This window comes from Podarcis melisellensis (genome assembly GCF_964234715.1).
Source record: "Podarcis melisellensis genome assembly, chromosome: 6".
Taxonomy (NCBI): Eukaryota; Metazoa; Chordata; class Lepidosauria; order Squamata; family Lacertidae; genus Podarcis; species Podarcis melisellensis.
The window spans coordinates 73,633,524-73,655,282 of record NC_138538.1 but is presented as its reverse complement, the minus strand read 5'-3'; the positions used below and the strand labels follow the sequence as shown (position 1 = coordinate 73,655,282).

Genomic DNA, 21,759 nt, shown 5'->3' with positions numbered 1-21,759 from the left:
TGATGTCTTTTCCTATTCTATCTTGTAAGTTCCGTCTCTGTTGTCTTAGGAGACCCCCACATGCCATTATCTCATGAGCATTACTAGTCCCGTGTTACTTTCGAATTCCATCTTTTGTCAAATAGTCAACAGATGGGCCTGTCATAGAACTGCTTTAAAAAAACACCATCAGCTACGGTGCATATCAGCATCGATTTCTGTCCTCAAGAAACCAGTATTGTGATTTCAAAGCTAAAATGGACAGCTACTGGATTAATGGATTCCTGCAGCTCATAGTCAAAATGGCCAAATGAGAGTAGCAGCTCTTTCAATATGATTTTTATGAGAGGGTAAAGAATTGCAGAGAATAAAGCTACAGAAAACTAGGGCTGAATGATTGAAGATGATTGTGTATGCCCTCTGCATACCGCAGCATGCCAAAAACTTATTTCCCCTTCCTCCAGGCTATTTTTTTGGCAAAAGTCAGGAAGAATGGTTCCGTATTGGGTGTGAAATTTGGGATTAAAAAGTAGCAATGATGGAAACAAATGCGGGACTGAAAATGAATGCAAATCCCTTAAAAAGAAATACCCGGCATATCATAAGCTAAGCAGTGTGACAGCCTTTTCCAAGTAAACTTATCTTTGTGAAATGGAGGAAAACTGGGGTAAGGAAGAGCTAACTGACAACTGCAGGGATTTCGCAGGCCTTTTGGTTCCACCAGACAGTGGCACAATGGGTCACGGTATCTGGCTGCTAACCAGGTTTGAGCCCACCCAGGGATGGCTGTGGGAAGGATTCCTGCACTGCAGGGGGTTGGAGTAGATGGCCTTTGTGGTCCCTTCCAAATCTAGAATTCTATGAATGGATACTTCCCTTCCCATGCATCCCTCTAGCTTTTGGGATGAAGTTTTCAAGGTGTCTCATTAGGATCGGTCTGTTAGCTGTAATCCTACACTCACTGATTTGGAAGTAAGTCTCACTGAATGAAATGGAGCATGCCTTGGAGTAAAAACACCCTCCCATCAGATGTCAAACTGATAAACAACTATTTGATTGTAGAAGACATCTGAAGGCAACCCTGTTCAGGAAAGTTTTTAATGGTTGATGTGTTATTGTGTTTTTAATATTTTGTTGGGAACTGCCCAGAGAGGCTGGGGCAACCCAGTCAGATGGGTGGCGGCTTCTTCTTCTTCTTCTTCTTCTTCTTCTTCTTCTTCTTCTTCTTCTTCTTCTTCTTCTTCTTCTTCCCTCCTATCCCCCCCATCCACTGAGGCAGCCTGATGGAATGGCTCTTCTGGGGAGGGGAGACGAGGCCTGATGGGGCTGTCCTGTCACAGCAGAGCCAGTGGAGTGAGCTCTGCTTCTCAGATTTCCCAGTGCTGGAATGCAAAATTCAAGCAAGGTTCTGCAATAGGATGGAAATGTATTTTTGCACATGAATGTTCATGTGTGTGAGCGCGTGCACACACAGAGCACTTTTAACAATGGAATTGTGTATCATATTTCAGGAGGAAAGGAATGCTGAGCTACAGAATGGCTCACATTTTAAGCCATGCTCCATATTCTTGCAAAGAGCTCTTCTCCCGTTCCTTCATAGAGGAGCTTTCAGCACTGGCATTAGTTGAATTGTCAAGATCAGGTGCTGTGAGTACTAAAGCTGTCTTTCGCCATTAAGGGTTTGTTTTTCCCAGTAATCAAGAGAAGCTCTCAGCTCATTTTCCGGAAGAGGCCTGGCAGATTATTTCAGAAACAGCTTTAATTTTCTCCTACTTTACACCTTGGGGCAACGTCTTCAAGATGTGCTTATCATCCTCATAAAATTGTGAAATGCCTTCCTTCCTAATAGGACCAATGTCTTGCGCTCTAAGCAAAGGATGTTTCTTACTGAAGATACAAATCTCCAATGTGCGTTACTGTTTTGTACCATTGACTATCGCATTTTTCATAAAAAGCTATTTCAGCGACACAAAGGCATGGGATTGAGAGAAAGACGGACGTTCTGCACAACTGAAGGCAAATCCACAGAACACTTGGGAAGTGGAGGCCTTTTGCACAAGCCCTTGACATAATTCCTTTCCTGGCTTAGAAAAAAATACAATGTGTATCCTATATGCATTTCTGCCCAGGGTGTGCATAATGTTGCATAGTGTTTCATGCCAAACACTATGCCAATTGGCATAGTGTTTCATGCCAATAAATTGTAATGCAACTTCCTGCTAGTCAATAAGGCAGAGTGGCTCATTCAGGAGTGCAAACTGATACTTTACAGGTGTTTGTGGTCTGCTTTTTAAAAGAGAGAGAGAAACATAACTCCAGACATTCATCTACACATTTGCTTAGACACTCTCGTCATTTCGAGATAGTGCATACTTCCTTTCCAGCTTCAAGGTTCTTCGCTCGAGAACCTAAACATCTCATATAAAATGAACACCTGTGATTCCATCAGACTGGACAGGATATTATAGTTTGGCTATGAAAATATAGCTCAATAAAGTGTTGATTTTAGATATCAGTCCCAGTTATAAAGAGTTTGGAAGACAAAAGGGTTTTTGACAGACACCATAAATATATATTTTTCATAGTAGCACTGTAATTACATATATGTGCTTTCTCTCTCTCTCTCTCTCTCTCTCTCTCTCTCTCTCTCTCTCTCTCTCTCACACACACACACACACACACACAAAATACACATATATACACACACAGGTTCCTGAAAAGGAATATTTACATGACAAGAAGCATATCTACATTATACCACTTTCTCTGGGGAAAGCCACAACAGTGAATTGTAGGAACTGTAATTAGGCAAATTTTTAGTAATTCCAGTAGTTGCAATTCTTTCACAGAGCTCACTGGAGAAAGGTGATATTAAACTTAGCCTGTAGGTCTAGGTTGTCAATAGGATAGTTACAATTACCATGCCAAAAAACCCCCACTCATCATTGTATTAATTGGATTGTTACAATGTGCTTTGTGTGGGGCAACCCTTAACAGTGGTCCAGAAGCTACAGCAAGTAGAAAATGCAGCAGCAAGGTGTGCTCTATCTATCTCTGTGTTGAAAGAGTTATGCCAGCTACCAATACGCTGCCAGTTAAGTCTAAGGTCTTGCTTTTGGTTTATAGAGAGCCCTGAGCAACTTGGGACCAGATCGCCTCCTGCCACTTCAGTCCTCGCAAGAGACTTTCTTAGTGGTGCCATAGGTTCCCAAAGTTTGTCTTATGGCCACTAATGCCAGAGCCTTTTAGTGTGGTGACATCTGCCCTTCGGACTACAGTATTGGCATTTAGGTGCCTACTTAAAGGTCCCCTTTTCACCCAGGCTTTCCCTGAGGGGTAAGCCAACCGTCTTGATGCATGCATCACAAATCAGTACATCAGATTAACACATTTTGCATTTGTTTTATGAATGTAATGTTACTGTATCATTAGATACATTGGAAGGACAAAAATATGGCCTCTTTCGATCAATGGATAGACGACACAACAGCCCTTGCAACCCATTAATGGATCGCTTTCAGACGAAGATTATGTATGGGCAAATTTAATGATATTTGGAACATATTTACTGAAGCCATCGTGATCCATGAATCAATGGACATTTGAGGGAAACAGTAAGTTTATCCATTTACATACATGTTATGTAGTTCTGCAATCTTAATTATAATTTACTGTCGTATTATTGTTTTTTCCCTCAACCTTTTAAAATGTTTTATGTATTCTTTCTCTTTCCCCCCTCTTTTTGCTTTTAGCTCATTGTACTATTCTTAATAAAAATATTTTTGAAAAATGAGTATGTTAGTGTTGATTTTACATTGTTCACCACAGTCTTTTTGCCTTTAGATCGGTGATATATGCAAATAAGTAAATCCACTTGGTGGCTATTATAGACAGACATGTATTGCTAGACTAAGACTCCCTTCATGTACACCTTAGGGTGGTATAGAAGTAGTCACAATGGCAACCCACAGCTCAAATTATGTGTGACCTAAGTCTACAATCCTGTACCAGTCTTTATCCCGTCTATTTATTTATTTTTAATAATGTTTAGTGCTTGTGGTATGTTTTTTAGTTTGCTTAGCAAGTCATTATTTACTGACAATAAATATATTTCCTGAACCAATGGTGAAAGGATTTAATTGTCAGTCAAACATCACTAATATACTTTACTCAAGAGTTCTGTTTGGCTAAGGAAATCCCTGTTTCCAGGACAGCTTAATTTATCAAATGTTCCATTAAAATGCCACGACATGCACTGTCAAATACTGAATAAGGGTCACTAAGTGCTTATGTACACTCAGGGAAACTTGTCACTCACTTTCAATGATATTTTTTTAAAGCTGTATTCATTGTGGATGTCTTTATTAATAGTCAATCTTCTAAAGCCCTTTCTTGTGCTCCATTCATTACAGTGACGGTCTGGCAGACACCGGCACATCAAAATTGATTGACTGACATTATGAGCCAATTCACTGACTGCTTACATTTGTGCAATCCTACTGAAGGTGACAGAACTACACCAGAGGAAGGGGGTACTGCATCCACCAACCACCCTGGCTCTGGCTGATGATTTCACCTGAAAGTCAGAAGTGTTGTGCTTTGTTCAATGGCTGCCCTGGTGGTGAGCAAACTCTGCTCATGTTTAACTATATGCCTCAGCCCAGTATACCTGAAGGAGCGTCTCCACCTCCATTGTTCAGCTCCAACACTGAGATCCAGCTCTGAGGGCCTTCTGGCGGTTGCCTCACTGAGAGAAGTGAGGTTACAGGGAAGCAAGCAGAGGGCCTTCTCGGTAGTGGAGCCTTCCCTGTGGAATGCCCTCATGTCAGATGTCAAGGAAATAAACAACTATCTGACTTTTAGAAGGCATCAGAAGGCAGCCAGGTTCAGGCAAGTTTTTAATGTTTGATGTTTTGTTGCATTATTTGTTGTTGTTGTTGTTATGTTGGGAAACCCAGCCAGATCAGCGTGGTATAAATAAATTATTATTATTTTTAACTAGGCCTTGAGATTTTCAGCTGCCTCCTGTTCAGTTGTGATGTCCCTCTATGTATGGAATACAGTGGTACCTCGGGTTAAGAACTTAATTCGTTCCGAAGGCCCATTCTTAACCTGAAACTGTTCTTAACCCGAGGTACCACTTTAGCTAATGGGGCCTCCCACTGCTGCCGTGCCGCCGCCGTACTCATCCTGTTCTCATCCTGAAGCAAAGTTCTTAACCCGAGGTACTATTTCTGGGTTAGCGGAGTCTGTAACCCGAAGCATCTGTAACCCGAGGTACCACAGTACATGGTCAATGCAAGGCCATATTTCCTATGCTGCATGCTCTGAAGAACCAAATAATATCATTCTTGAGTATCTTAGGAGAAGATAAAAGCAACTAGACTCCAGACAGTCACCACAGTGAGCATCCTGACTTACGCTTTCTCTCGTTCTCACTAAGATTCTGACAAATTTTCGTGAGGTTTTTTTTCCTCCCTAAATGTTAATTGTGGCTGAAATGTGGAGGACTGAATTTAAAATTGGAATCAGAAACTGAAAGAAACCGAAATTGACAGATGCATCCATTCCCTAGTGGAGAGGTTCTCTGAAATCACATCAAACAGCTGTTACCTCACACTTCCCAGTGCATTTCCTATCACTTTCCTTATCCACTAAAATGGCTTTTTAAAGGTGTGAGCTTGTTGTACCAAGTCCACTTTAATTGTGCAACCTGCATTTGCTGGTGTGTAATTGAATCCCATCTGAAAATTAGCGACAGCCCCTTGAAAATAATACTGTTCAGCTCAACTCCCGTCAGGGCCACGTGAATCATAAGAGTTAATGCAGCTAAATTTTGGATAATCTGAATACAATTCCTTTTGTACCAAACATCAATTCAAAGCACTGTCAACTGCTTTGATAGTGACAAAGGCTTAATTCTTAGCATGATGATTTTTGAACCTACTGTTTAAACTGCCTCTATTACAATGCAAAGGCAATTATAGATCAAATTTCCTTCTGTTTTTAATATTTACCATAACACAATAATTTACTTTACTGTAATTACTAGTTGATATTCTTTTGTACACTCATCTCTGCTTTTTCCTCTCATTTGAGCAGAGGATGCCATTCACTTCCTCATTAAGTTCATTTAGGAAAGGAAAAAAACACCTTTCTGAGTATTGTCTAAGTAAATAAATAAATAATAATATCAATGCATACCCTATCGAGTATTATATGCTTTTTCAGGGATATGAACAAAAAACTTCCTAAAAGCCCTAATTACACAGAGCATTTTATTATAAGCACCGAGAGATTTCTACTCAGGCTGCAAAAATCTATCCTCATTTAGTGATAAATTTACCATTACAATAAGGATAGTTTGTAACTGAATGCATGGCTACATTCAACTACATTACATGCATTACTGTTTGCTATTGTACAAACAATGTATTTGCACACAGAACTGGAGAAGAAAATAGTTTTTTAAGCAAGCAGTCCATGGCATAAACACATTTCTTTTGTCCTATTTTAGCCTCTAGTTAAACAAGCTTTGCAGGTTCCTGAACCACAAAACCCTGCAGAACCTGTTTACCAGATGTGAAAACAGGATGACTATATGCACCATGAGCACCTACTCCTCTCCTCCAGCCCCTATGGGAACTTCCTTTGCATCAAAGCTCAACTTACTTTGTCAGGGAAGTCCATCTTCAGCTCAGAGACACTTTTACACCAGTAGGCTGCCGTTTTCTCACTGATGAGCTCAATGTTCAGGAAAGAGCCTTGGCCTGGACCATAGATGGGGCCTGAGGTAACGCCACGTATTATTCTCGGAGAAACGTTTGTTACAATGTCCTATTAACACAATGAGAAGAAAAAAAAAGTTAAACAACAAGAAGAAGATATCAGCCACAGTAGTGCAGAAAAAAAATGGTTCTGGAGAAAATGGAGAAATGTCCTGATAGAGGATAGTCTGCCACATATATCTGAACAGATGCCTGCTAATTTTACAGAGAAAATGCAGCTATGGCATTGCTGTTTCGCCAGGTGCTGTGCAATGTATAAGAGGAATCTGACACACACAAGGAAGACAGCAGAGAAGGGGCAGGGGAGGAATGGAATCTGGGTAAAAGGAGTGATACAGAAAGCAGTTGGCCTAGGAGGCCATGGATGGTGTTAAAGACACAGACAAACTGAGCTACCACTTTGAGGCTGGGTTCAACCATATCTGGGATGTGGCTATTTTAGAGCAACTAAGTGAGCTTAGAGGGGTCGCAATAGGCGTTGTAAAGAGAGACACCTTTGATGTAACAACCTGATCCCCTTTCTTTTCATGGGGAAGTAGATAGCAAATTTATCCCATCAATTTCACAAACGTGTTTGTGGAAAGCCTACATTGACCATTAATGTTTTAATAATACAGTGGTACCTTGGGTTACATACACTTCAGGTTTCAGACTCCGCTAACCCAGAAATAGTACCTCGGGTTAAGAACTTTGCTTCAGGATGAGAACAGAAATTGCGCAGTGGTGGCACGGCAGCAGCGGGAAGCCCCATTAGCTAAAGTGGTGCTTCAGGTTAAGCACAGTTTCAGGTTAAGAATGGACCTCTAGAATGAATTAAGTACGTAACCAGAGGTACCACTGTATGTGAAATGATGCTATCAGCTCAATGCTCTGTTGTTGTTGTTGTTGTTGTTGTTGTTGTTGTGCAGAGACTTATTAAATTTAGTGATAATAACAATAACAATAACAATAATACACAGATAGAGGCAATTCCCACCTATCCTTTGAGTGTCTGAAGATGGGGGCACAGACAATGCTGTCTATTGGCCGTACATTCACAAAAGTTGCAAAGCTAGATGTGGACCTGGGACCACACCAATGTATTAACACAATGAGAAGTGAAATACCTTATACAGAACTGAGAGAGAAAGCGCGCGTAAATGAATGAACCTCCAGGCAAACTTGAGCATTTTCATTTCAGTAAACAAACATTCTTTTATTTCAGCGAGTCTAACCCAAGCCAGAGAGCTCAGCAACCACTAGGCACTCCGAGTGAATGATATGGACAATATTAAGAGTCCAATATTATAATATGCTATAATCAAACCACTTCAGATCAAAACCATAAAGTTATAAGGAAATCTTCATTCTGTGGAGGAAAGCAAAATTAAGCTTTTTTTTTCATTTTTTCTCTCCCTACCTATATATGCGTGTATGTGTTTTTAAGACACTTAAATTAGAAAAAAAATGCTGTATGTAAATAAGTTCTTTTGGCAATTTATAATAAAAAAATGATTTTTTTAGGTAAAGGCCATTTAGTTAAGGATTTCATAGAATTATTTGGTTAAGTACCCCTACTCACCATCTTGTCACTTCTGGAGAGATAACATGAACCCCCATTAGTATATAGCAATTAAGGTCAATTTACATATTTTAATTAAGATCCATCCCATATAAAACAATTAGGGTAATAGGCACACTAACTGATTTCATAACATTTGGACGTTTTTCCAACTAGATAGACAGGAAACCTTAATTAGCATTAATTAGTGCTGATCTGCATATGTTTGATAAGGCATACCCTCACCACAAATGATTATTTATTCCTGAATCTGCCAAATGCTACCGTTGCAGAGGATAAAGGGACTTGCTTCATATTGTATGTAAATGTCTAGTGATTTCTATTTGTTTTTCTGTTTGGACTATTTATTATAAAATAAATGGCGAGAAATGGTGTGAATGTACAAATATGTACATTCGCATATAGAGAAAGTATGCCAATTAATGTGCAGTGGTTAATCAGCACTGCTGACATTTCAATGGTAACTGGGGAAAGGATAATAGCAGTTAGAACTTTTCCTGTCGTATATTCTCCTTACATCCCAAGGCACTGCATGTCAATAAAGTTTTCAGTTAATTTTCCAGCAGCCTCTGAAGATGTGGGCATTATAATACACAAAGAAATGAGGTCCTGTTGTCAGCTTTATTAATTTTCATTAATGATCTACCTACACTACCTTTCCCTTTCCCTCAGTTTCATCCAGCAGTTATACTCACAAAGTGTCTTGTTATTTCATCAAAATCAAGTGGGTGGTGGGATTCTCCTGTGCTTCTGATCATTTTGTTTGACATTAAATATCACAGAGAACTTCTTTTCAAAAAAAACAAACAAACCCAACCCTTAAATATTTAGGTATAATCTCTGAAATGTATAAGGCTTTTGATCCTCTTTAAGTTGTTTCTAAGCTGTAGGGTTGATAATGTTGCATCATTCCTGCTTTCAAACCGCCATAAATTTTGTTGCTCGATTTTTGTCTTTTCTTTCTTGTAACCGAGGATCTGTTTTCTCTCTTATTTTAATTGTGGGTTGTGATCTCCTTGGGCTATGAGCAATGAAGCTTGTGTAGTTTTATAAACTGTATAGATATTTTAAGATCACAGAGATGGAAATAAACCTATGGATCACCTCGTACAGTTCCATCCCCAAGGGAAGGATAGATTGGCTATGTAAAGCTGTCACATAGCCAATTCACATTCGGGACAATGTGTTGCGCTTACACAAAATGAGTGTGAGGTTCCTCCATTTGCCATAATGCTTTAAACAGCCATGGCTTCCCCCAGAGAAGCCTGGGAACTGTAGTTTGCTATGGCTGCTGAGAGTTGCCAGGAGACCACTGTTCCCCTCACAGAGCTAAAGTTCTCACAGCGGTTTAACGATCCATCTTTCTTCCAGGAGAACTTCAGCTCTGTGAGGGAGAACAGGGGTCTCTCAGTAACTCTTAACAACTGTAACAAACTGCAGTGCTGGTACTGCTCCACCCATGCGAACGAAAAATTCCCCATCCCACCTCATGCAACTGCTAAGCCCCTCTTTCACCTTCCCAACCCCATTTCTGAAGCCACTTCTCTTTTCTATTTTGCAACCCTGGTGTGCACCCGTTTTCACATTCAACTGCATGTCCATGTTCCTCCTCCCCAGTGCTGGATAATATAAGCTAAACAAGCTATAGCTTAGGGCTCCACTCTCTTGAGGGCCTCCAAAAAATTTAAAGAAAAAAACAAAACCTGGATGTACATTTCGAAAATGTAAGATAAAAAACAAATAAAATAAAACCTACATACAGCAACAGTGTTTTGTGTTGTGTAGGCTCCTATGATGTAAGTAATGGGCCGTGCCTGCTAGTCTGCTCCCTAAAATATCACTGGTTTGCTCATTTCTATATATAGGGTGCCTATTTTGCATGAACTGGTTGTGCAAATGGCTTTAGATATCTAGGGAAGTTTTAAAATGTTCACATTTTTATTATGTTTTTATGTACATTGGAAGCTGCCCAGAGTGGCTGGGCAACCCAGTCAAATGGGTGGGGTATAAATAATAAAAAATATTTTAGAACAGGATGTCCTTATTTTCATCAGAGATATATTGAAGGGTATGGGAAACTGAGTTGATGGCAATTGCAAAAAAACAGATTAGGATTTCCACAGGTGAAATAGTAATATTATTATTTTGTTGAAAGCCACCCAGAGTGGCTGGGGAAGCCCAGCCAGATAGGTGGGGTATAAATAAATTATTATTATTATTATTATTATTATTATTATTATTATTATTATTATTATTATTTTCAAGTGGGATTCAACCACATATTGGAGAATTCAAATGCCACAAATATAATTGGTTGAGAGCTCTGTCGCAACAAACCCACCTCCCCCAAAACATGGACTTTTTGTGATAGGGAAAGTGAGGGGGGAAAGTCCTGGAAAGTGTGGGATGACATTCGCTTTGATGCAGCAACATCTAACCTGCCTACAGACAAATCAGAATAGCCAACATTGTCTAACTGGGATGAACACTCAATAAACCGGTCATCTGGAAGTCCCCCACAACAACCATCCACACAGGTTAATTGAAGCGATTCAAAGTCTACCAAGTCTTCAGCAAAACTCATCACATCTTGCTTGGAAAGGAGCTTTGCAGTGTTTGGACGGACTCTCAGAAGCAAAAGAGACTAGGACAAATGCCAGCCTGGAAGCACATTGCTTTTTAGGCCCTGTTTTCCACAATTATATACAAGTGAAAATGTTTTTACAAAGTAAATAAATAAATCATACATATGTTTGTGGTGCATGATGCGTGCACACACACAAACTGGTAACAAATAAGGTAAGAATTCACTGCACTCTAATATAAATGAATTAGACTAAATCATCTTAAACTTATTTTGCACTGGTTCAGGTACGGGGGAAAACAGCTGCTTTGCATTACAAATGTCTGTAGACAAATGAAGGTCTTCAACATGGATAATTTTACAAAGAACCAATTTTATTACATCTTTCTCACATTATACATTTCCTCAATTGCAATCTACTCTTGAGGGCCTCCTTAAATATTGTTACTTTTCCAAATGGATTGTGGCAAATGGAACTGAATAAATTGAAACACAAAATATATTTATTGGCACAAGTTAGAGGGCTGCACTGTTAATGCTCACATTTCCCCCTCCTTAATTGTTGCTTCAGGCTCCTTTCCCAGTTTGAGACAATTTTTGGTACCACTGCATTTGAAATTTCTTTCTCTCTCTCTTATTTACTCACTATGACATGGTGTCTGATTTACGGGGCTCCAAAGGATTTTGTTGGTGGTTGTTCAATGACATCACAGCATCATGTGTCAAATCAATCACATCACTTTGTCTGCTATGTGGTACCTGATTTTGTTTTCAGAGTCACATGACCCTATTTGTCAACAGTTGCAAAAGGAGTAGAAGTGGAAACTATTGCCCTAAAGAATTCAGATAAATTGTAACCCAACAAGTTAGCCCACAAAGAAATGCTACAACCCTAAATATCTATATATAGATATATAACCTTTCTTCATCATTTATCTTACTGCAGATTTAATGTCTTTAATGGCCAACTACATTCAAAATGCACTTTGTGTATGGTTCCTGTAAACCTTCTGCATACTTAAAATCAAACATGCAAGAGCAAAAGTGATCCAGGACACACATGCAAAACAAACGTGTCAAAATGACAGTATTGACTTCTGTAAAGAATCAATCTTTTTCTCTCACTCTCTCTTACACACACACACACACACACACACACAGAGAGAGAGAGAGAGAGAGAGAGAGAGAGAGCGCATTTATTGCATTGACCAGCCCATTCCTATCTGTTTGCAGACAAGCCATTTAAGCATAAAATCTCATTCTTCTCCAGATTACAATATCTGGCTGCACACCTGAATTTATTTGAGTCCAAAGGCACTCTGGACCACATCAGTGAGGCCGAGGGGGGGGGGTTGTCACCTGAGTAGCCCTGGACCTCAATACACACTGCCCAGGCTTGCTTGTGCCCTGGGGAGGTCACTTGGATGCTGCTAATGCAGCAGTTTGACTTTGTCTCCGAAGGTGTGCTCCATTGTCTCTTGAGACAAACGGATGCCAACAACAACAACAAAAAGGTGTATTGGCGCAAGGAACAAATTTTGTGTTTCCTTGGATCCTGGCCACAGATTCCAGTTGCCACAGAGACTACCGGTATATACTTTGGCATATTGGGTCATATCCAGAGACAGAGACGGCAGAACTCCACTCTCTCAATCGGGTTTTCCAAGCTCCTCCTGCCTGCACCCATTGAAGGTCACTCCTGAGGGTCAAGGGACCTTAGGGAATGGGGAGGTGGGAGCTGTAGAAGTACAGGAAAACTCAGATAAATAAGTGGGGCTCCCTTGAGCCAGCGTACAGTAAGTACTTTTCTCCTCACACTAGGTATTTATTGGACCCAAGCCAATGAGAGCACATTCAATGCCCTCTTCAGATCCACCATGTGTGTCTAAGTCAGTTTCATATATTCTGTTAAGCTCTCAGGTAAATTGTCAGTTTAAATTGCAACTCAGCTAGGATGGCACAGATATAGCAAACATCCAGATGAACCAAACTAGAATTAAGGATCTCGCATTTCCGTTCAAGGAGAGACTGTGATAAAAGTTCACAGAAGTCACCAGTGAATAAAAAAAAACTAAGGGAAATGAAGTCAGAAACCTGAAATAAACTAGCCATCCCCTTAGAACTAGAGTATCCCCTTAGATGATGATGAAGAAGAAGATACAAAATCCAGGAAACCTACAACCAACTTGGTGGCTGTCACTGCTTTCATGTAGAAAGTGCACCTCTACAATAGGGAGGAACATTAATGAGACAGAATTAAATGCTTAAGGCAGATCTTTTGTTAACTTTGGAATATGAAATTGTTGTATTTAGTGAACTGTGTGACCTTTGTCAGTTTCCCTTCATTATAGATGATGTAAAGGTTTAAACAAAGTGATCACATTATGTCTTTTTCAGAAGTTAATTTATATGACCTTTCCTCATCTGGAGTGCTTTTTAGGTACTTTGAAGTAAGTTCCAGAGTGTAACAGTGGTTACTTCTTACTAAATGTCAGCACTGGAAGAAAGACAGTCACAATGGCCTTATTGTGAACAATTCCACAGGGATGTCTTACGAAACTATTCAGGGGGGGCGGGGGGTGACTTTCATGTCTCCGTAAAACATAATTGTAGGTAAAGTTTGAACAGGCACTCAGTTGTAGCGTGCAAGAACAGACTTCATGTTCTTAACAGAATACATTACTGAATTTGTGATCGAAATCCACAATCCACATATGCTTTATTTTGGAGCACTGGGTTAGATCCAAATTGAAGTCATTTGCACTTTATTCCCATTGGAATCAATGAGGTTTCTGTTAAGTCACGACTCCCTTTGCACATTTATTTCAAAGGGACTTGTGTGCAACTGACTTCCTGGTGATCCAGTCATGGTGTGACTCACACCTATTTTTCTGTGTTCGTCTGTAACTTGTGCAGTGGGAAACCGCTTATTAAAAAGCTCAAGTCATCTTTAGCTGTGATGGGAGCCTCCTTGAATAGAAGATTCTCCACTGCAGAATAATAATAATAATAATAATAATAATAATAATAATAATAATAATAATGATATATTATTTATACCCCACCTATCTGGCTGGGTTTCCCCAGCCACTCTGGGCGGCTTCCAACCAAATATTAAAAACAATACAGCATCAGACATTAAAAATTTCCCTAAACAGGGCCACCTTCAGTTGTTTTAAAAAAGTAAAATAGTTGTTTATTGCCTTGACATCTGCTGGGAGGGCGTTCCAAAGGGCAAGCGCCACTACCGAGAAGGCCCTCTGCATGGTTCCCTGTAACTGCACTTCTTGCAGCGAGGGAACCGCCAGAAGGCTCTTGGCGCTGGACTTCAGTGTCCAGCCTGGATGATGGGGGTGGAGACGCTCCTTCAGGTATATAGGACCGAAGCCATTTAGGGCTTTAAAGGCCAGCACCAACACTTTGAATTGTGCTCGGAAACGTACTGGGAGCCAGTGTAGGTCTTTTAAGACCGGTGTTATATGGTCTCAGTGGCCATGCCCAGTCACCAGTCTAGCTGCCGCATTCTGGATTAGTTTCAGTTTCCGAGTCACCTTCAAAGCCACACATAGAGCGCATTGCAGTAGTCCAAGTGGGAGATAACTAGAGAATGCACCACTCTGGCAAGACAGTCTGTGGGCAGGTAGGATTAAAGGCTCCCTTGCCTACCCTGAGAAGCAGATATATTACTGTAAAAGACAAGGTAGCACTATAATTGGGATACTCTATACAGTTCTGGTCAACTCATCTCTAAAGGATATTGATTGAGTTGGAAAAGCTTCAGAAAAAGACAACCAAAATGATTGAGCAGATAGAGACCACTCCCCCATGAGGAAAGGTTGAAGTATTTAACAGGATCATGGAATTGTAGAGTTGGAAGGGACCACAAGCCCAGGGTTTCCCAAACTTGGGTTCCCTGTCATTTCTGGACTACAATTCCCATCATTCCTGACCACTGGTCCAGCTAGCTAGGGGTGATGGGAGTTGTAGTCCAACAACAGCCATGTTCAAATATATAAAAGGATGTCACATAGAGGAGGGAGAAAGGTTGTTTTCTGCTGCTCCACAGAAGCAATGGACATGGAGCAATGGATCCAAACTACAAGAAAGAAGGTTCCACCTAAACATTAGGAAGAACTTCCTGACAGTAAGAGCTGTTCGACAGTGGAATTTGCTGCCAAGGAGTGTGGTGGAGTCTCCTTCTTTGGAGGTCTTTAAGCAGAGGCTTGACAACCATATGTCAGGAGTGCTCTGATGGGGTTTCCTGCTTGGCAGGGGGTTGGACTCGATGGCCCTTGTGGTCTCTTCCAACTCTATGATTCTATGAACAGCTGGTGTTCCAAGTTCTGGAAACCCTGATCTAGTCTGAACCCCCTGCAATGAGGGGATCTCAGCTAAAGCATCCACGACAGACGGCCACCTTAAAAACCTCAAAGAGAGCCTGCAACCTCCCAAGGGAGACTGTTTCAGTTTAGAGAAAAGGCAAGCAAGAAGTGACAGGACAGAAATTATAAAACAAAAGCATGCCACGGAGGAAGTGGGTTCACTAGAGTTTGTGGACATCCAATGAAGTGAAACGTTATAAAATTCGGCAAAGATAAAAGAAAGGATGTCTTCCTATAGCTCATGGTTAAACTATGGAACTTGCTCCCACAAATAATAATAATAAAATAATAACAATAATAGTAATAATAATTTATTATTTGTACCTCGCCTATCTGGCTGGGTTTCCCCAGCCACTCTGGGCAGCTTCCAACAAAGATTAAAAATACATTAAAATGTCACACATTAAAAGCTTCTCTGAACAGGGCTGCCTTCAGATGTCTTCTAAATGTCAGGTAGTTGTTTATCTCTTTGACATCTGACATGAGGGCGTTCCACAGGGTGGGCGCCACTACCGAGAAGGCCCTCTGCCTGGTTCCCTGTAACTTGGCTTCTCGCAATGAGGGAACCACCAGAAGGCCCTCAACGCTGGATCTCAGTGTCCAGGCAGAACGATAGGGGTGGAGATGCTCCTTCAGGTATACTGGGCTGAGGCCATTTAGGGCTTTAAAGGTCAGCACCAACACTTTGAATTGTGCTCGTAAACGTACTGGGAGCCAATGGAGGTCTTTCCAGACTGGTGTTAAGTGTTCTCGGTGGCCGCCCCCAGTCACCAGTCTAGATGCCACTTGGCTGGTTTTAAAAGAGGATTGCAGAGGTTTGTAGTGGATAAGGCTATCAGTGGCTACTAGCCATGGTGGCTATATTCTGCCTCCATGGTCAGGGGTAGTGATGCTTCTTGGTACCAGTTTCTGGAAACCACACAAGGGGAGAGTGCTTTTGTGCTAAGGTGTTGCTTGAGGGTTTCCCATAGGCATCTGGGTGGTCTTTGTGAGAACAGGATTCTGGACTAGATCCAGCAACCTGGATGTGGCAATGCAGAGAGTGTAAGACAGAAGTAAGTCATTATGAGACACAGGATATTGTGGGTATAAAAGGCAAAATAGATAGATGGTCATGCAAATTTCAAATCCTCTGTGCCTTTCATAAAGATGACCCTCTTTCTGCCCAGTCAGGGAGAAGCGCAGCTAAAGAAAGCACTTAATCAATATTTCAGTATCATCCCAGGATTGCTCACGTATACTTGTGAGAGAAACTAAATCCACCACTCTGTGGGGAATGGTACAACTGTTCATTTAGCTTGGATAATTTGCTTCTTCCTTCAGTGGGCGTCCCTAGAGCTTGTGTCATAATTAAAAAGGAAGTCCCAGTATCTGAATACTGGGCTTTTATTCATTGTTGTTTTCATGTTACAAAACAAACTTTAATAGAAATGTGGCTTCCCCAACTCAGCACACATAAAGGAGCCTTAATCCAACAGAACAAACTCATACAAGTCAGAAGTAGTAGCAAATTCTCTTTATCCCTCTTGTGTGAGGTAACCATATGGAAACATGCCGACCTGTTTTGCATGCTGCATTAAACCATAGTTAAACTATGTCCTTTGTTCCTCCCCTACTTCTCCTGATGCCATATTGCTGGAAATTAAGTCATGGTCTGTCTTGGCATTATTATGAACCCAGACTCATGGTTTACTTCAGCCATAGGCAACCTCGGCCCTCCAGATGTTTTGGGACTACAATTCCCATCATCCCTGACCACTGGTCCTGTTAGCAAGGGATCATGGGAGTTGTAGTCCCAAAACATCTAGAGGGCCGAGGTTGCCTGTGCCTGGTTTATTTCTTTTCAATAATCCACCAGGTTTGTTTCTGACTTACTGTCAGTGGTTTGTTTGGAGAGACGAACCCCAAACCCTCATTTGGACACAACGCTAAGCCAAACCATGGTTTAACTCCCAGCAGCATAGCAGAAGCAGTGGAGAAATGATGTGATCACATACTGCACGTTCAATCTTTAAACCATGCCTGGGCTTGCAAAGAATATTTCCAGAAGCCACAGCACAGGCTCCTGTCTCTATGTGGTGAGAGGATGAAGCAAGGGGAGCCAGAAGAGTGATGGTGACATTAGAAAGCAGTGATGGGGTTGGGGGGAAATTTGCAAACAGGGAAAATGCACAGAACCATATGCAGCTAGGAGGAGAAATCAGGAGATGGGAGGAAAGGGGGAGACTACAAAAGCAGAAATTACAATAGAGGAGGGTGGAGGAGAGGTGAAAAAACAAGTAAGGGAGGAGAGAGCAAGACAATTTGGCTCCCTTTTTTTTTTTTTTGGACCACCCTGAATCTTCTTTTTAAAATGAAAATTAAATTTTAAATTCCTTTCCTCCCCCGCAGCCAACTGATTTTTTCTTGACTGAGATGGCACGTTTAGGTTTGCAGAGAATGATAATTTTGTGGTGGACCATTAGTCAATTTACTAACTTTGTCTTAAGATGCCACCAGGCTCCTTATTTTTGCTGCAAAAGACTAAGAGGGCAACCTCTCTGGAAACTCATTAACTTTGAAAAATAATACAGAGGGAAGGTAATTGATTTGTAAATATCAGTTGATGGCTGAAATATCCATTATCTACTGTGTGCCAAGTTAAAAGAAAATATACATTTAAAAATAGATGTATTTCCACATAAGCGGACAACAAAATGGAACACAGGCTTAAATAATAATAATAATAATAATAATAATAATAATAATAATAATAATAATAATAATAATAATTTTATTTATACCCCACCCTCTCCTGCCAGAGCCGGGCTCAGGGCAGCTAACACCAGTAAAATTACAGTAAAAACATAATAGGAAAAACCCCCCACCAATTTAAAATACAGGTTAAAATGCAATTTAAAATGCAGCCTCAATTTAAAAGTAGCCCATAGATCAAAACCATAAGGGGAGGGAAACATAAGGGTCAGACAGAATCCAAACCAAAGGCCAGGCGGAACAGCTCTGCCTTGCAGGCCCTGCAGAAAGCTGTCAAGTCCCGCAGGGCCCTTAGTCTCTTGTGACAGAGTGTTCCACCAAGTTGGGGCCAGTACTGAAAAGACCCTGGCCCTAGTTGAGATCAATATAACCACCTTGTGACCTGGGACCTCCAAAATGTTGTCATTTGTGGACCTTAAGGTCCTCCGCGGGGCATACCAGGATAGGCGGTTCCGTAGGTACGTGCAAAATAAAACAACTGCAGCACTGTGAGTAAATATTGGAAGAGACTGAGATGTTCATGCATCGCTCCTCAGGAAGGATCATGCCAGAAACCAAGAAAGAAGCCTTGGAATGACTCCTGCCTTCAGATCCTGGTGAGTCATTGCCAGTCAAAGTAGACAAGAGGTTAGATACATCAGATCAATCGTCTTTGTATAAGACAGTCACCCATGCACTGTTTACTCTAATAAAAACACAGCAAGCAAGTAAACCTCAAAGCAAATTTAGAGTAAAGACAAAACCTCAAGAAAAATGTCTTTCTTTTTTTCCCAAGTATTGTGTTGATATTTTAAATAAAACAGCTACTCTTGCTTCTAATGCTCTTTAAAAAGTTCAGCATCTCAATTGCTTCCAGAAGTGTTTAATACAAATAAACACTGGGGAAAATAAAAAAAAATTGAAACTCTTGTGCATTTCTGACATCTGTATTTGACAGCATTTTTCCAGACCTTTAGAATGCTTCTTCTGCCATTACAAAAACATTATTTTAAGAAGCTATTATGTCCTACACCACTTAGCCTTGACAAACAATTACGACATATCACATTCAACAGAATACAAAAAGTAATCTGTATGACAAGGTTAAAATTAGACTTTGAACAATAGGTGCTTTGCAGAGCAATTCCAAACTCTGTGCTGCTTTATGAAATTTTCCACTGAGGGGGGAAATATGGGGGAAGGGAGGGGGAGAGAAAGAAAAGTGAAGGACATCTGTCATGGGAGGCTTAGAGGACACACCAGCCTGGAAGTTAGATGAAAACTTTATTGTCTCTCTCCAGTAAGGATGAAAGCGGCACCATAAACTCCTGGCTCCACTCAAGTATAGCTAGTAACGAAACCTTATACGACCATCCACACAGCACCTGAAAAACCGACTGAAAACATTTGTGCAGCCAAATATTTCATTATATTCATGACAATATTTCCGAACTGTATGAATAATACAATTAAACTCCCATAATCCAGGACCATTGGCTATGCTGGCTGCGACTGAGGGTAGCTGTAGCACAAAATATCAGCCGGGGGCACTGGGTTGGGTAAGGCTGGTCTAGAACTGTTGTGGAACAGAACTTTGCTTGGAGAATTTAGTGCAACTAGTACAATCAACTAGTACAGTGCAACTAGTACAATAAAAAGCAGAGACATCACCTTGATGACAAAGGTCCGTATAGTTAAAGCTATGGTTTTCCCAGTAGTGATATATGGAAGTGAGAGCTGGACCATAAAGAAGGCTGATCGCTGAAGAATTGATGCTTTTGAATTATGGTGCTGGAGGAGACTCTTGAGAGTCCCATGGACTGCAAGAAGATCAAAGCTATCCATTCTGAAGGAAATCAGCCCTGAGTGCTCACTGGAAGGACAGATCCTGAAGCTGAGGCTCCAATACTTTGGCCACCTCATGAGAAGAGAAGACTCCCTGGAAAAGACCCTGATGCTGGGAAAGATGGAGGGCCCAAGGAGAAGGGGATGACAGAGGATGAGATGGTTGGACAATGTTCTCGAAGCTACGAACATGAGTCTGACCAAACTGCGGGAGGCAGTGGAAGACAGGAGTGCCTGGCGTGCTCTGGTCCATGGGATCACGAAGAGTCAGACACGACTAAACGACTAAACAACAACAGTCTGTTAAACATTAAAAGCTTCCCTAAAGAGGGCTGCCTTCAGATGTCTTCTAAGAGTCTGGTAGTTGTTCTTCTCTTTGACATCTGGTGGGTGGGCCACAACATTTGTAGGAAGTCTAGCTATCCAAACTTTCCGTATGTTATGACAATAGTCCAAAAACAAGTGTAGAAAAAAACAACAACTAACAGCCAATGGCACTTGCACAATCCCAGTCTTACCATCATAGCTACTGGCTACCATTTCAACTAGGATCAAAGCCAAGATGAAGACAAAGGTTGAATCTGGCTGGTTACCTCTACAAATGAAGATATAAACCAGAAATAATGCCCAAATCTATTGTGAGGCATTGGCAACATTGGCATGTGTAATGCCATGCTTTAAATCTACATAAAGTTAAATTGCACTGAAATCCCAGCCATTTCCACGGGTCTCATGCAAGCATAACTAAGCAGGATTTGCAGCCTTAGCTGCCTGCCAGGATGTCCATTTGCAGAAAACAAGGTAGGAGGAACTAATTACAGAGAATTCATTATGCCTTTGATTTACAATAACATTAAACAGAAAACTATTTGAAATATGGATTTGACTCACCTGACAGGGGTTAAATCATTCTTATAGAAAGTTTAGCTTGGAAGGGGGGGGGGAGAAACAAGAAAGCCCAGATAAAAAAAGAAACAAAAAACCTACTAATATGAATGGCCTGTGTTTCATATTACTGCTTAAGCTCAGACAGACAAATTGCAGGAAGCCAATTATTATTGATAGCAAACGTCAGGCAGGGAAAATGCAGAACTTTGAAAAACAACCTGAGAGACATCGACAGTGTTATGTATTCACATTAAAACAAGGTGCTATAACACTAATGACTGCTCTTGAAATCTTCTGACAACTCCTCAATCTTAATCAGTTACCAACTATGGCCTTTCTACCACCACTAAACGTTTATTGTGCTTGCGGCATTAAGGGAAGACTCCTGCACAACCAGTGCAATCAGTCCTCATTTGGATTGGTTTAATAGTGCTTTAACAATAAGAGAAACATGAGCTTTTTTGATGCGCGCGCTCTCTCTCTCTCTCTCTCTGTCACTGTTCTGGAGCAGAAATTTATGGTCAGCTTTTGAAGAACCACACACAGCTAGTTCTCCACCCATGCCCAAAGAAGCTTGCTTGCATCCTAAAAATAACAACAGCATATGGAAACAAGAGAAAAGAGAGATGGAGGGAAAAGGCGTAAAAGCAAACTCGAGGACCAATTCCTAAACAGTAAATAAAAGACTTGGTCAGGAATTTATATCTTCGGATACAGTTAAAAAGAGAGGTGTGGTAATTTATGCAAAAGAGAGCCTTTCACCTAAATTTCTGTTTAAAGATGAGCATGGAAGAATTTTGGCGATAGAAATACAACATCAAGGGGAAAAAATACTGATATTAGGAATTTATGCTCCAAATGAAGGAAAATCGGAATTCTATAAGAAGTTGCATGAGACTATGCTGGACTATCTGGACTACAACAACATCATTATGATGGGAGATATGAATGGAGTTGTATCAACCAACATGGATAAGTCACAGAGCCAAAAAATTTCTA

At 40.7% G+C, this 21,759-nt stretch overlaps 1 protein-coding gene across 2 annotated transcripts in view; it reads right to left on the bottom strand.

Moving 5' to 3' along the window:
* The window catches only part of DPYD (dihydropyrimidine dehydrogenase), a 505,368-nt gene that overhangs the window by 172,790 nt on the left and 310,819 nt on the right, over positions 1–21,759 (bottom strand). For both annotated transcript variants that reach the window (XM_081914137.1, XM_081914136.1), the window contains exon 14: positions 6,652–6,816. In XM_081914137.1, coding sequence (XP_081770263.1) covers positions 6,652–6,816 — 165 coding nt within the window. The remainder of the gene's footprint in view (positions 1–6,651; positions 6,817–21,759) is intronic.